The 14,186-nt window shown below is 50.7% G+C and overlaps 1 protein-coding gene across 2 annotated transcripts in view; it reads left to right on the top strand.

Annotated features, from left to right (window-relative positions):
• The window catches only part of Dync1h1 (dynein cytoplasmic 1 heavy chain 1), a 64,802-nt gene that overhangs the window by 33,493 nt on the left and 17,123 nt on the right, over window positions 1-14,186 (top strand). For both annotated transcript variants that reach the window (XM_026413775.2, XM_026413774.2), the window contains exons 30-48: window positions 928-1,171; window positions 1,341-1,524; window positions 1,672-1,884; window positions 2,541-2,779; window positions 2,990-3,146; window positions 4,157-4,384; window positions 4,826-5,056; window positions 5,256-5,396; window positions 5,796-6,029; window positions 6,117-6,323; window positions 6,407-6,528; window positions 6,992-7,157; window positions 8,660-8,823; window positions 9,889-10,018; window positions 11,898-12,031; window positions 12,835-12,949; window positions 13,046-13,207; window positions 13,290-13,504; window positions 13,594-13,798. In XM_026413775.2, the coding sequence (XP_026269560.2) occupies window positions 928-1,171; window positions 1,341-1,524; window positions 1,672-1,884; window positions 2,541-2,779; window positions 2,990-3,146; window positions 4,157-4,384; window positions 4,826-5,056; window positions 5,256-5,396; window positions 5,796-6,029; window positions 6,117-6,323; window positions 6,407-6,528; window positions 6,992-7,157; window positions 8,660-8,823; window positions 9,889-10,018; window positions 11,898-12,031; window positions 12,835-12,949; window positions 13,046-13,207; window positions 13,290-13,504; window positions 13,594-13,798 (3,491 nt within the window). The remainder of the gene's footprint in view (window positions 1-927; window positions 1,172-1,340; window positions 1,525-1,671; window positions 1,885-2,540; window positions 2,780-2,989; window positions 3,147-4,156; window positions 4,385-4,825; window positions 5,057-5,255; window positions 5,397-5,795; window positions 6,030-6,116; window positions 6,324-6,406; window positions 6,529-6,991; window positions 7,158-8,659; window positions 8,824-9,888; window positions 10,019-11,897; window positions 12,032-12,834; window positions 12,950-13,045; window positions 13,208-13,289; window positions 13,505-13,593; window positions 13,799-14,186) is intronic.

Here is a 14,186-nt window from a genome sequence, read left to right as displayed (position 1 = left end):
AGAATGCCGTTCAGGCCCTGTCGTGCACCAAGGCCAGAGACCAAGGGGACAGAGCCGTGGCTCTGTGTCAGTGGCTCGTGGCCACTGCTGGAGCTGGGCACACCCCACCCACACTTATGCCCTGCAGCAGGGCTTCCTCTGCCAGGCCAGGGCCTGAACTTTCCCACACGGCATTTGCCACAGGAACCCTCGGTTTGCCCCCTGCCCACATCCCAGGGAGCCAGGCCCCCAGCTCCTGTGGGCCCACGTTGTGCCATCTGATCTGCCATCAGGCCCACTGTCAGGGTCAGATGTTGAAAGAAACATGTCAAAATTGGGTGGGCGTGAGTTTCCCTACCAAGGTCCACAGGCTGTTTTGTTTCCTGTTATTCAACAATAGTGGTAACTTGTCTTACAAAGAATTCCCAGACCTCCTAAATAATATACAGGAGTGTCAAAGCAGTCCTTTACGTCTGTGTCAATACTCATGAATAAACAATCCTGAGTGGTTCAGGGGTAGGAAGCGGGGCTGGGTTATGTGTACTACTTGGGGGCCCTAGGAAGAGGTGGTCCTCATGCTGTAGCCACCAGGCATGTGAGAGCATGGACACATTCCCTTCTGTACTGCATTTCCATTCCTAAGCTGTCCTGCTGCCACTGGTGTCATGGTGCACAAACAGGCCAGGAGCTCCCTTACTCGTGTGTGCCTGGCATGTACAAATGGGTCTCCCTGAGGATGGGTGGGCTGCCGTGGGGAAGCCAGAGCAGCCTTTCTCCAAGCCTGCATCTGGCTCCCCAGGATGCTGGGCTTTGGGCTCGGAGGCCCAGCGGAATGGGTGCCCTGTCGTCTTAGGGACTGTTTTGCAGTACTGGGGACCTGCCCATTTTTAGAGTACTTTCCACAGGTTTTTCAGTGTTAAAAGTGTTAATGGCATCATCTGATTCCAGCCTCTGCCCCCGTCACTTGTGAGCTGCTGAACAAGCAAGTCAAAGTGAGCCCGGACATGGCCATCTTCATCACCATGAACCCTGGCTACGCAGGCCGCTCCAACCTCCCCGACAACCTCAAGAAGCTATTCCGGAGCTTGGCCATGACCAAGCCTGACCGGCAGCTGATCGCCCAGGTCATGCTGTACTCACAAGGCTTCCGTACCGCCGAAGTTCTCGCCAACAAAATTGTCCCCTTCTTTAAGTGAGTAGCCCAGAGAACCACACACACGTTCCAGCCTGTGCCCACATAGCCCTGGAATTTCTGTCTGTATTTGTGGCACATCTTTAAAGTATTTGCCTCTGATTCCCTGGCCCTTAATACTGTGATTGCTTGAAGTGTACTGCTTTTCAAGAAAATCTCTCTTTCTTAGATTATGCGATGAGCAGCTCTCTTCTCAGAGCCACTATGACTTTGGTCTTCGGGCTTTGAAGAGTGTGCTGGTGAGTGCAGGCAACGTGAAGAGGGAGAGAATTCAGAAGATAAAGAGGGAGAAAGAGGAACGAGGGGAAGCCGTCGATGAAGGAGAAATTGCTGAAAATCTACCTGAACAAGAGGTTTGTACACAAATCCTTCTGACCTCTCAGACTTCGTGTCTCTTAAGTCCTGACTCGCGCGCTCTTGTGACTCACATGTCAGGATGGGTGGGGTGGACTGATTGACAGAGAGCTGAGGGAACACACTTCCCCATGCCCCTCCCACAGATCCTGATACAGAGTGTCTGTGAGACCATGGTGCCCAAGCTGGTGGCAGAGGACATCCCGCTGCTCTTCAGCCTCCTGTCGGACGTGTTCCCTGGCGTCCAGTACCACCGGGGTGAGATGACTGCCCTTCGCGAGGAGCTGAAGAAAGTGTGTCAGGAGATGTACCTGACATACGGCGATGGAGAAGAAGTTGGTGGAATGTGGGTTGAAAAGGTACAGGGCTGTTGGCTGTGTGCTCTCAGGGTACAGGGAGGTGCTCCCCCAGGGCCTGTTCAAGATAGCAAACCTGGAAATTTCCTTTATGTGGTATGGTTAATTCCCTAAAAACGTGGACAAAGACATGATTTTAATGGAAATTTGCTTAAGCCAGTAAAACTCCTACTCACAGGATTTTCCAGTACTAGCTTAACAGCTTCAATCGCTGAGGAGTACCTGACTATGTTCCGTATTGGTTTCTTTTCTTCCTCTTCGTGTTGTGTATGCAAGTTGTATGTGTTGCCCTGAGAAACGCTGTACTGAATTAAACCGTGGCTGGGGAGGGGTCTCACGAAGAGTTGCCCAGGCAGGCATGGAACTTGGAACCCTCCTGCCTTTTTGTCCAAACAGCTGGGGTTATAGGTGTGGCCGCCACCTGGCCTTGTTGTCCTTGGGGGATCTGCTGTGCGATGGTTGAGGAGCCTGGAGGACCTCCCACAGTTGAGAAAGGTCCGTGTGGATGTAGTCTATTTGGCTTCCTTCAGTTGAAGAGCTCTAGTACTTGCCGTTAAGGATCTATATGATAACATTTCTTGCTCACTGTCATGAGCAGTGACTGAAGCATGTCCTGTCCTTCCCTGGGGTGGTCATGGTGCTGGTCTCTGACCCTGCAGGTTCTCCAGCTCTATCAGATCACCCAGATAAATCACGGCCTGATGATGGTGGGGCCCTCAGGAAGTGGTAAGAGCATGGCCTGGCGGGTGCTGCTGAAGGCTCTGGAGAGGCTGGAGGGAGTGGAGGGCGTGGCCCACATCATCGACCCCAAGGCCATCAGCAAAGACCACCTCTACGGAACCCTGGACCCAAACACCAGGGAGTGGACAGACGGGCTCTTCACACATGTGCTCAGGAAGTACGTTGGCTTGGTCTGGTTTGCATTCCAAGGAATAGGCCTGTTCTCACTGAATAGACACTGTTCTCAGTGTCGCCTCTAGAGGGGACTTGTTTGCCCAGCCAAGCTCTGAACAAGTTCAGCTCACTTCAGAAACCGTGGTTGGGTGAGCATTTGTAAACGGGAAAACCCCCTCCAGTCAACAGCCGTTTAAAAACCCTTCCCTTTCAGGATTATAGACAATGTGCGGGGCGAGCTGCAGAAGCGCCAGTGGATCGTCTTTGATGGTGACGTGGACCCTGAGTGGGTGGAGAACCTGAACTCGGTGCTGGATGACAACAAGCTCCTGACCCTGCCGAACGGAGAGCGCCTCAGCCTGCCACCCAACGTGAGTTGCCTTCCTGGGCACAGTTGCAGGGCGCGCACCCCAAGGTGCAGCTATGGGCAGCAGGCTGCACGTGAGGCGTGCCTGTGTGCAGAGCTAGAGGCCAGCTGCAGCTGGAGAGTAGGGAATGGAGAGCTCCTGGAGTGACCTGGAAGCCCTGTGGGGCTTCACTGCAGTTTATGGGCCTCACTCTTCTGTTTTGTTAGTTCTCTTCCACGATGCCTAGTTCCACATTCAGCCTTGTCATAGGTACATGTGGGGTTCAGTACTGGCTGCTCAGCTGTCCATTGAGGGCTTGGAACTTGGCCCTTCCAGATAAGCTGCTGAGAAGGTGTATCATGGCTGTCACTAGGGGTGGTGTGGAGGAGTCTGCTAAAGGGACAGATGAGGATGTGAGGGACTGTATCCAGGCTGACTTCACAGTGTACGGCCTTAGTCCTTACAGGGAGGCTCAGGACTGGTGTGGTTATCCTCCCTAAGCCAGGCCATGCAGCCTTGGCTCAGTCTGTGTGCACTGTCCTGATGTGACAGAGGTTGGTCTTCTGTAAGGCCACGTAGCGCTAGGGTCAAGGCTCTGAAACTAGGTGCCTGATCAGAATCTCAACCCATTTATTAGCAGTGGTGGCTGGGCAGGTCACCCAGCCCTTGTGTGCATGGGGTAGTGACATTCCTGCCTCCTGGTCTGTGTGGGCCAACCCCTGGGTGGGATGAGCGCCCAGTGCCTGCTCACTGTGCACGGCACCCCTGGAGAATCACTGCCTCTTTTCCACCAAGAGCTCCTGGACAGGGAGTCGTAGGTATTGTGGTCTGATCTGCCCTTTCCCGGCCCAGTTTTTTGTGGAGAGAAGGTTGGGTGTGAATTATGGCAGTGTGAATTGCAGGTAGACATTTTTAAAGTAAGTGAAGAAAAATTAAATAAATCATCTGGTTCAGTTTCTGTGTGGGTAAAAGAATTATGATGTCTGTATTTCCACCACATGTGTCCTTAAATCTGCTTCACCTTGTCTCTGAAGGTGCGAATCATGTTTGAGGTTCAGGACCTGAAGTACGCAACCCTGGCCACTGTGTCGCGCTGTGGCATGGTCTGGTTCAGCGAGGACGTCCTGAGCACGGACATGATCTTCAACAACTTCCTGGCCCGCTTGCGCAGCATCCCTCTGGACGAAGGGGAGGACGAGGCACAGCGTCGGCGCAAGGGCAAAGAGGATGAGGGGGAGGAGGCTGCCTCCCCCATGCTGCAGGTAAAGGGCTGCATGCCCCAGCTCCACTCGGGCCGCAGGTTGGTTGGGGGTAGTGACCTCGGAGCACAGTGAGGTAGTGGTCGCTCCCAGTGCTTCCACTCAAGCCAGGCACACTTATGCAGAATCAGGTCTGTCTTATGCCAGCTTCTGAGGAAGCCCTTCTGTATCAGCTGCAAAAACTAAAAGATGTTTAGGGAGAAGCCAAAGACCCTTCAGTTTTCCTCTTTTCTCTGCACATTGTGGAAAGACTGCCCCTTTCCATGTCCAGTGGTGAAAACCACGTTTCCAGGAAGCAGGGCTTTGGGAACTGCTGGGGCCAAGGAATTCATGCTGGTCATGGGCATGTCCCCAAAGTCATGTGACCTTCTCCCAGGGCCCAGGATACAGGTGAAACTCCCAGTGACTTGAGCTGGTGGCCAAGCTTCCTTCCCCCTCCTGCAGATCCAGAGGGACGCGGCGACCATCATGCAGCCCTACTTCACCTCCAACGGCCTGGTCACCAAGGCACTGGAGCATGCCTTCCAGCTCGAGCACATCATGGACCTGACCCGCCTGCGCTGCCTAGGCTCGCTCTTCTCCATGCTGCACCAGGCCTGCCGCAACGTGGCGCAGTACAACGCCAACCACCCCGACTTTCCCATGCAGATCGAGCAGCTGGAGCGCTACATCCAGGTGCGGGGCGGGTCACAATGGCTGGAGGGCCCCAGCCCAAAACATTGCCTCTCGGGTGCATTGTTTCCAGGCCAGGATAGGGCTTCCATGAGGGCTGGGAAGTGTCTGCGCCATGGTCCCAGGAGGTATCGCGGTTAACTGTGCTCGCAGCGCCTGTCTTTCTGTGCTATCATTAATGAAGGTTTAATTCTTTTGATAGCGATACCTGGTATATGCCATTCTCTGGTCCTTGTCTGGAGACAGCCGACTGAAAATGAGAGCAGAGCTGGGTGAATACATCAGGAGAATCACGACCGTGCCCCTGCCCACCGCGCCCAACATACCCATCATTGATTATGAGGTGAGCAAAGGAGATTTCCCTGCATTCTTGCTGTGTGGGCTCAGTCCATCCCTGAACAGCCTGCATGGGTTTCATGTCACCTTGTCATGGCATACAAGCACTTTATCCTCTCAGTGTCACCAGGTACAACGGAGTGCAGGTTAACATGGTCCTTTTTTCCTTTTTTTTTTTTTTTTTTTGGTACCAGGGATTGATCCCAGAGGCACTTAACCACTGAGACACATTCCCAACCTTTTTCATTTTGAGACAGCATCCCACTAAATTGCTTACTGCCTTGCTGAGTTGCTGAGGCTGGCCTTGAACTTGTCCCTAAAAAGTTCTGCTTTTGAAAAAGTGGGCAGTCTTATTGGGAAAAGGTATGCTGGCTGCAGAGTGACTTGTACCCCTGTCCCTGTACAGGTGTCCATCAGTGGAGAGTGGTCCCCATGGCAGGCCAAGGTGCCTCAGATCGAAGTGGAGACACACAAGGTGGCAGCCCCTGACGTCGTCGTACCAACTCTGGACACCGTCCGTCATGAGGCCCTCCTCTACACTTGGCTGGCCGAACATAAGCCGCTGGTCCTTTGTGGCCCTCCAGGGTCTGGCAAGACCATGACACTTTTCAGTGCCCTCCGGGCCTTGCCTGACATGGAGGTATTACACCAGGAGGCAGGCACCAAGAGTTGTAGGGGCTGGGATGTGGGCGCGGTCACATGACCTCATTTGTCCTCCCTTCCAAAGGTCGTGGGCCTTAACTTCTCCAGCGCAACCACTCCAGAGCTCCTGCTGAAGACGTTCGACCACTACTGCGAGTACAGGCGCACACCCAATGGGGTCGTTTTGGCTCCTGTGCAGCTTGGAAAGTGGCTGGTACTGTTCTGTGATGAAATCAACTTGCCAGATATGGATAAATACGGGACACAGAGGGTCATATCCTTCATCAGACAGGTCTGTCCCCGCCCATGGCCCCTCTTCCCCTCTGCATTTCTGCTTCGCATGCTGCTCTGACATATTTCATGCCCTTTCCTCAGATGGTGGAGCATGGAGGCTTTTACCGCACCTCAGATCAAACATGGGTGAAGCTGGAGAGAATCCAATTTGTGGGGGCTTGTAATCCACCCACCGACCCTGGAAGAAAGCCCCTCTCGCACAGGTAACGCCACTCTGGCTGCTTGCACACCAGTTCCTGGAGGCCCATAAATATGGCCCGACAAAACTTTGGCTTGGATTGTAAAGGTGACAAGGTGGCTTGCCACAGCTTCCTCCAGGTCACTGGCTCTGTGCTGGAGCTGCTAGAGGCATGGTACAGATGCAGTCACCAGGACTGGGCTACAGCTCTGTGGTGGGGCCCTTGCCTAGTGCATGCAAGCCTGGATTCAGCCCCCAACACCCCACAAAAAACTGCTTTGACCTTCTGGGTGGTGACGAGCTGCCCTACACCATCTGTAGGACAGAGACAAGGCTGAAATCAGCCTGAATTTTCCATCTTGGCTTGATTCTTTGTAAAGTCTTTTGTGCCAACTGGGGTGTGTTGGACCCCAACCCAAGCAGCATGCGCCCTGCCTCAGTCACCTGCCATTCGAGCAGAGGTGCTGAGCCTCGCCTTCCCTGCGCAGGTTCTTACGGCACGTGCCTGTCGTGTATGTGGATTACCCAGGACCTGCCTCCCTGACGCAGATCTATGGCACCTTCAACCGCGCCATGCTGAGGCTCATCCCTTCCCTGCGGACCTACGCGGAGCCGCTCACTGCTGCCATGGTGGAGTTCTATACCATGTCCCAGGTAGGTGGAGTCTGCTCCTCCAAATCTTTCGTAGTTGAAGAACCTGGAACAACTGGGCTTTGTTCAGAGCTCTGGGTGAGCCAGCAGACCCTGTGCAAGGTCAGGCATCAAAACCATCCTACGCAGGTACTGAGGTGGCTGACGCATTCCTGCCTGGCCCGTTGTGAAAGTGCCTGTGCCAAGGTTTCTGGAAGGGTCTGTCCACTTTTAACCACCCGTCTGCTTGTAACTGAATGTTGTGACTGTACATTCACCAGATGTTCTTGAAACAGACCACTACACTTAACACCAGCTGCACCTCCCCCTCTACCTCCCACTCTTGTCAACATTAAAAAATAGTTGTTGGGGCTGAGATTGTGGCTCAGTGGTAGAGTGCTCGCCTAGTACGGGCAGGACCAGGTTCGATCCTCAGCACCACATAAAAATAAAGGCATTATGTTGTGTCCATCTACATGTAAAAAATATATATATAAAAAAAAAAAAAAAAACAGTTGTTGCTGGGAGCAGTGGTGGCGCACACCCATAATCCCAGCAGCTTAGAAGGCTGAGGCAGGAGGATAGTGAGTTCAAAGCAGCCTCAGCAAAAGTGAGGCACTAAGTGACTCAGTGAGACCCTGTCTCTAAATAAATTACAAAATAGGGCTGAGGATGTGGCTCAGTGGTCGAGTGCCCCCGAGTTTAATCCCCGGTACCAAAAAAAAAAAAAAAAAAGTTAAGAAAAGGTCAAAAAAAAAAAAAAAGTTAAGAAAAGGTCTTTGCCCCTTTAACAAGAGGTGGTTTTTATGGTCTGCATTTGCATGTCTGTTAAGCCTTCCCCGGCTGCCCTTTAACAAGTGGTGACTGGCCACATGGTTTCCATTGGTGTGTCTGTCTTGCTCTTGGTGCCCTCTGGCTCTGGTTCTGGTTCTGGTTTTGGCAGTACAGGGGTTTCCACCAGGGGTGTTTTATCACTAAGCTACATCCCCTACCCTTGTTTTATTCTGGGACAGGGTCTTACTTGTGTTGCTGTGGCTGGCTTCCAGCTTGCAGTCCTCCTGCCTCAGCTCCCGAGGTGCTGGCTAATGGGTGGGTGCCATGTGCCTAGCTCTTCCCTTTCCTGGACTGCAAATATTTTTTTCCCAATATTTTGTTTTTTAAGTATTTTTAGAAGAATTTTGTTGTTATTTATTTTTAAAGATTTAGATCTTTAAACATGTTTTAACATAAAGTGAGAAGCTTGGCTCTACCTTTATTCTGATAGTGGCTTCAACCCACTGTGGGTGAGTTGCAGTGCTGGGGATGGAACCCAGGAGTCACAGGTGTTGGTCAAGCATTCTGCCATGGAGTCACATCCCTATCCCAGGTGTTCCAGCATTAAGGTTGTTTACCAGCGAATCCTTAAGTATCCCAAGATCTAGATCCTTTGTCTTTAATATAAAAATGTTTTATAGCGTTTTACCTGTAGCCGCTTTTCCACGTCTTAAAATGCTTACATGCAACTTCCATTTCTCTTGTTCCCACAGGAGAGATTCACTCAGGATACACAACCCCACTATATCTATTCACCCCGTGAAATGACCAGGTGGGTCAGAGGTATCTTTGAAGCACTGCGGCCCCTGGAGACGCTACCTGTTGAAGGCCTCATCCGGATTTGGGCCCATGAAGCCCTCCGTCTCTTCCAGGATAGGTAAGGGAAGCCAAGGCTCCTGTTGGTTCCATTCTCCACTGCTTGGAGTTCTTGTGACCTTTCTTTATTTATTTATTTATTTATTTTTGCAGTGCTGGGGATTGAACCCAGGGCCTTGTGCATTCGAGGCAAACACTCCAACAGCTGAGCTATATCCCCAGCCTAAGCATTTATTTTTAGCAAGCTTAGAACCAGATTTGAGGCAGGAACAGTTACATGCACCGGGAACAATGATGTGCACCTGCAGTCCCAGCTACTCAGGAGACTGAGGTGGAAGGATTGCATGAGTCTGAGTTTGAGAAGAGCCCGGGAAGCATAGGGAGAAACCTCTCCCTCATTTCTCATCTCAAAAAAAAAATTATATTTTTGCATTCCCAAACCAGAATTTATATATATTTTCATTTCTTAAACTACCCTGGAATTAAATGTTTTTAGAGGAATTTTTTTTTTTAGCGTAATATGCCATAGTTCTGAGGGTTTTCATATTTTTTTTTTTTTTAAAGAGAGAGTGAGAGAGGAGAGAGAGAGAGAGAGAGAGAGAGAGAGAGAGAGAGAGAGAATTTTCAATATTTATTTTTTAGTTCTCGGCGGACACAACATCTTTGTTGGTATGTGGTGCTGAGGATCGAACCCGGGCCGCACGCATGCCAGGCGAGCGAGCTACCGCTGAGCCACATCTCCAGCCCGGGTTTTCATATTAATGTCAAAATCTGCCTGGTATAGAGGCACATGCCTGTAATTCCAGCTGATAGGGAGGCTGAGGCAGGAGGATTGCAAGTTTGAGGCCAGCCTAGACAACGAGACTTATTTTTAAAATAAAAAGAGCTAAGGAGAGAGATCAGTGCCTGAGGCTCTGGGTTCCCCCAATACTGAGGCAACAAAAGGGGTGAGGAAGAAAAGAAGGGGAAAATTGAGCTTGTTTAAGCCGCCCTGAGTCCCAGAGTCCTGGGCTCCTCCCTGTGGTAACTGACCAGATGGTAAAGACTGCGCCGTGCCCCCCACACACCTGGTATCTCTTGCGGGGGCCTCCAGCTGCTCCAACACATGCTGCTGTCCTACCCACAGGCTTGTGGAAGACGAGGAGCGGCGCTGGACTGATGAGAACATCGACATGGTTGCCCTGAAGCACTTTCCCAACATAGACAAGGAGAAAGCCATGAGCCGGCCCATCCTGTACAGCAACTGGCTGTCGAAGGTAACAGGCACTGTCTCACCCGTACTTCCTTCCTCACCAGGCACAGGGATCCCTGCTACCCAGGAGGCCACAGCAGGAAGACTGCAAGTGCAGGGCCAGCCTGGGCAAGGTAGCAAGACCCTATCCAGAACAGCAGTGCCAGGCTGGGGCTGTGGCTCAGTGGTAGAGCACTTGCCTAGCATGTCTGAGGCACTGAGTTCCATCCTCAGCACCGCAAATAAACAAACATCCACTGACAACTAAAAATATATATATATATTTTTTTTTTTTTTTTAATAGCAATGCCCACTTTGAAGTTGGCCCCCGCTGCGTCCTGCCCCACGGTGGGCAGCAAGGAGCATCGGGTCTACTGCATACTGCCACAGAGAATCCCTCGCACCACCACGGTGCTTTCACTCTGCTCACACTGCTCGAGCAGTTGTGAATGGTTGGTGTGAAAGACTCCATATGCTAATTGGAGTTGACATTTCCAGAGCAGCTATGAATTGTCTCTTTTCTCTAAAGAAGATTAACATAGCAAGCCCCTGTCTCCTGAAGACAGCAGGCCCCTGAGGTCAGGGAAGGCATGCTAGGTAGAGGCCTAACAAGCCAGAAACAGGGAGGTCCATCCGAGCAAGGTCCCTGGAGCTTCACATGATTCTAGACACCAGTCCTCATCCTTTTTCATTGATAGGAAACACTTCCTAGTGGCTTTTTTCTTCCGCTTTCTCTCAAGGTCTTTTGAAGAACATTCTTCAAGGTTTATAATTTCAACCCCTAATTTGTCTCTGATTGAGTTAGGGTGTGGCATGAGCTAGGGACCCATCTTCAGTCTTTCTCTCGTGGACAGCTGTTGTCCCAGACTCTTATTGCATACTCCTTGCTCTGCAGTGTCACCCATCTCAACAGTTTCCTTTGTGCAAGGGTCTGTTCTGAGGCTCCGTCCTCTTCCCCTGCTCTGTTTGTTTCTTTCTGTGCCAACACCACCTTGTCCTCAGGATGGCAGTATGCCTATCAGAGAGGACAGGCACCCACACCTGCTGCTCCTCCAGGAGAACTTGGCCATTCTCAGCCCTTTCCTCCTGCAAAGGAAACCTGGAATTAGCTTGTCCCAAAACCACCACCACCACCACTGAGATTCTGATAGGGATTATAGTGTCTCTTTACCAATTTGCATGGAACCAGCATTTTTATAGTAGTATTTTTCTCTCCCTGATCACAGTATATCTCTTAACATATTTAAGTCTTGACGACTTTCAGTAAATTTTAGTTTTCTCTGCAGGTTCAAAAATAAATATATCTAGCCAGGCACAATGGCACACACCTGTAATCCCAGTGGCCAGGGAAGCTGAGACAGGAGGATCGTGAGTTCAAAGCCATCCTCAGCAACAGTGAGGGGCTAAGCAACTCATAGAGACCCTGTCTCCAAATAAAATACAAAATAGGGCTTGGGGTGTGGCTCAGTGGTCAAGTTCCACTGAGTTCAATCCCTGGTATGATCGATCAATCGATAGGTAAGTAAATCAATAATAGATTCAGAAAGCCAAGTACAGTGGTGTACATCTGTAATCCCAGCAATTCAGGAAACCAAGGCACAAGGATCACAAGTTTGAGGCCAGCCTGTACAACTTAGTGAGACCCTGTCTTCAAATAAACACTTAGAAAGGCTGGGAATATAGCTCAGTGCAGAGCACCCCTGGGTTCAATCCCCAGTATGATGGATAGATAGGTAGACAGGGAAAAAGGAAGGGATCTACTCAGAGTTTTGTTGCTGGGTTGTAAAAATGATTATCTTTTGCAGCATGTTTTTCAAGTTTCTTCATAGTCAAGGAAATACAGTTGACTTTAATAACTCAGATGATTTTCTCTAAATGATTTATATGTTAACTTTTTTTTATAGGATTATATCCCAGTAGACCAAGAAGAATTAAGAGATTATGTCAAAGCTAGGCTGAAAGTCTTCTATGAAGAAGAACTTGACGTTCCTCTGGTCCTGTTCAATGAGGTGCTGGACCACGTGCTCAGGATTGACAGGTGGGTCTCTCGATGGTGCCTGCCAGCTCCTCGCCTCAGTTGCTCTTGACCCAGTGTGGAATCGTACCAGGCCTCGTGCTGTCCTCCCCCACCTCCACCTCAGTCCTTTCTGCCAGGCACCTTCCCCCTTGTCATCTTTCCAAGTCCAGCTTACTTGTTCTAAACTATTATTCTGTTTTTAATTGTTGTGGATTAGGGATTGAACCCAGGGCCCCACGCATGCTAGGCCAGCACTCTCCCACTGAGCTGCATCCCTGCCCTTTTGGTTTTATTTTGAAACAGGGTCTTGCTAAGTTGCCCAGCTGCCTTGAAGTTGTGATCAGCTGGACTCCAGGCATGCACCACCACACTCAGCTGTCCTTAATTTCTGTCCCCAGAGGAACTTCACTCTTCTCCCCCCAGCACTGTAGGCTACCATCAGTTAGAGCCCTGTCAGCCTCCTGCGGATTTGGGTTCACCTGCCAGGTCTTTTGAGAGTCTGAAGGATAGGACCACGTCTTACTGATCTTTCATCCCCACTGGACCTGGCCAAACACCATTGCTCCACAAATGTTTATTGTACACATTCAAGTGAAGACATTCCAAATATCATGGACACAATCCTAAAGAAGTGTGAGGACTGAGGAGGCTGGGGCTGGGGCTCGGTATTAGAGCGCTTGCCTAGCACTTGTGAGGCACCAGTTTTGATCCTCATGTAAATAAATAAGTAAAGTCCATCTACAACTAAATTATATTAAAAAAGAAAGAAAAAAGAGGAATGAGGCATGGAAACCTAAAATTTATCAGTTCTGATAATGTTTCAGAATATTCCGTCAACCTCAAGGACACTTGCTTCTGATTGGTGTTAGTGGAGCAGGAAAAACTACCCTGTCTCGGTTCGTCGCCTGGATGAACGGCTTGAGTGTGTACCAGATCAAGGTGGGTCTGGATGGTAGCCTTTAATCCAGCAACGGATTCCTGATTCCTGGTAAAGCCCTGAGTTAGCTGGACCTAACTTGCCCACCACTTCTGTAGGTCCATAGAAAGTACACGGGGGAAGATTTTGATGAAGATCTTCGGACAGTACTGAGACGTTCTGGCTGCAAAAATGAGAAGATCGCATTCATAATGGACGAATCCAATGTCTTAGATTCTGGATTCCTGGAGCGAATGAACACCCTTCTGGCCAATGGAGAGGTAAGAGTCATGAGCTGGGCCCCATTGCCCATTAGTAGCTGGCACTGGGAGGCCAGCAAGTCAGTGCCACGTTGCTCCCCAGGTCCCGGGTCTCTTTGAAGGAGACGAGTATGCCACTCTGATGACACAGTGCAAAGAGGGGGCCCAGAAGGAGGGCCTGATGCTGGACTCCCACGAGGAGCTCTACAAGTGGTTCACCAGCCAGGTCATCCGCAACCTGCATGTGGTGTTCACCATGAACCCATCCTCTGAGGGGCTCAAGGACCGTGCAGCCACCTCGCCAGCCCTTTTCAACAGGTATGCTGGTCCTCTCCTGGGTCTGGGTCAGAATAGTTCAAGGCAGACCTGCTCTTGGTGGCCGTTTGAGACACGGGCACCTTTTCCAGGTGTGTGTTGAATTGGTTTGGTGACTGGTCCACTGAAGCACTGTACCAGGTTGGCAAGGAGTTCACCAGTAAGATGGACCTGGAGAAGCCCAACTACATTGTTCCAGATTACATGCCCGTGGTGTATGATAAGCTGCCCCAGCCCCCATCACATCGGGAAGCCATTGTAAACAGCTGTGTCTTCGTCCACCAGACTCTTCACCAGGTGGGTTCAGCTGAGATAAAAATGGGCCTTGTGACACATCACTGCAGAAGAATTATATCTTGCCTGACTTCTTACCTCTTTGATGGAACCTCATCCTTGTCACCAGGCTGGGAACTCTGAGCAACCTGACCTTTATAGCCCCCATGGGCTCTCTCTAAACTACAACCATCTTCTCTGCCCTTGGGACACATGCATTCTCTTTTTGGGGGGGGCAAGGGGGGTACATGGGCTTGAACTCGGGGGCACTTGACCACTGAGCCACATCCCCAGTCCTGTTTTATTTTATTTAGAGACAGGGACTCACTGAGTTGCCTAGCACCTCACTTTTGCTGAGGCTGGCTTTGAACTTTTGATCCTCCTGCCTCAGCCTCCCCAAGGTGTACGCCCC

This window comes from Urocitellus parryii, chromosome 6 (assembly GCF_045843805.1).
Source record: "Urocitellus parryii isolate mUroPar1 chromosome 6, mUroPar1.hap1, whole genome shotgun sequence".
Taxonomy (NCBI): Eukaryota; Metazoa; Chordata; class Mammalia; order Rodentia; family Sciuridae; genus Urocitellus; species Urocitellus parryii.
This window is presented reverse-complemented; position numbering and strand designations above follow the sequence as displayed.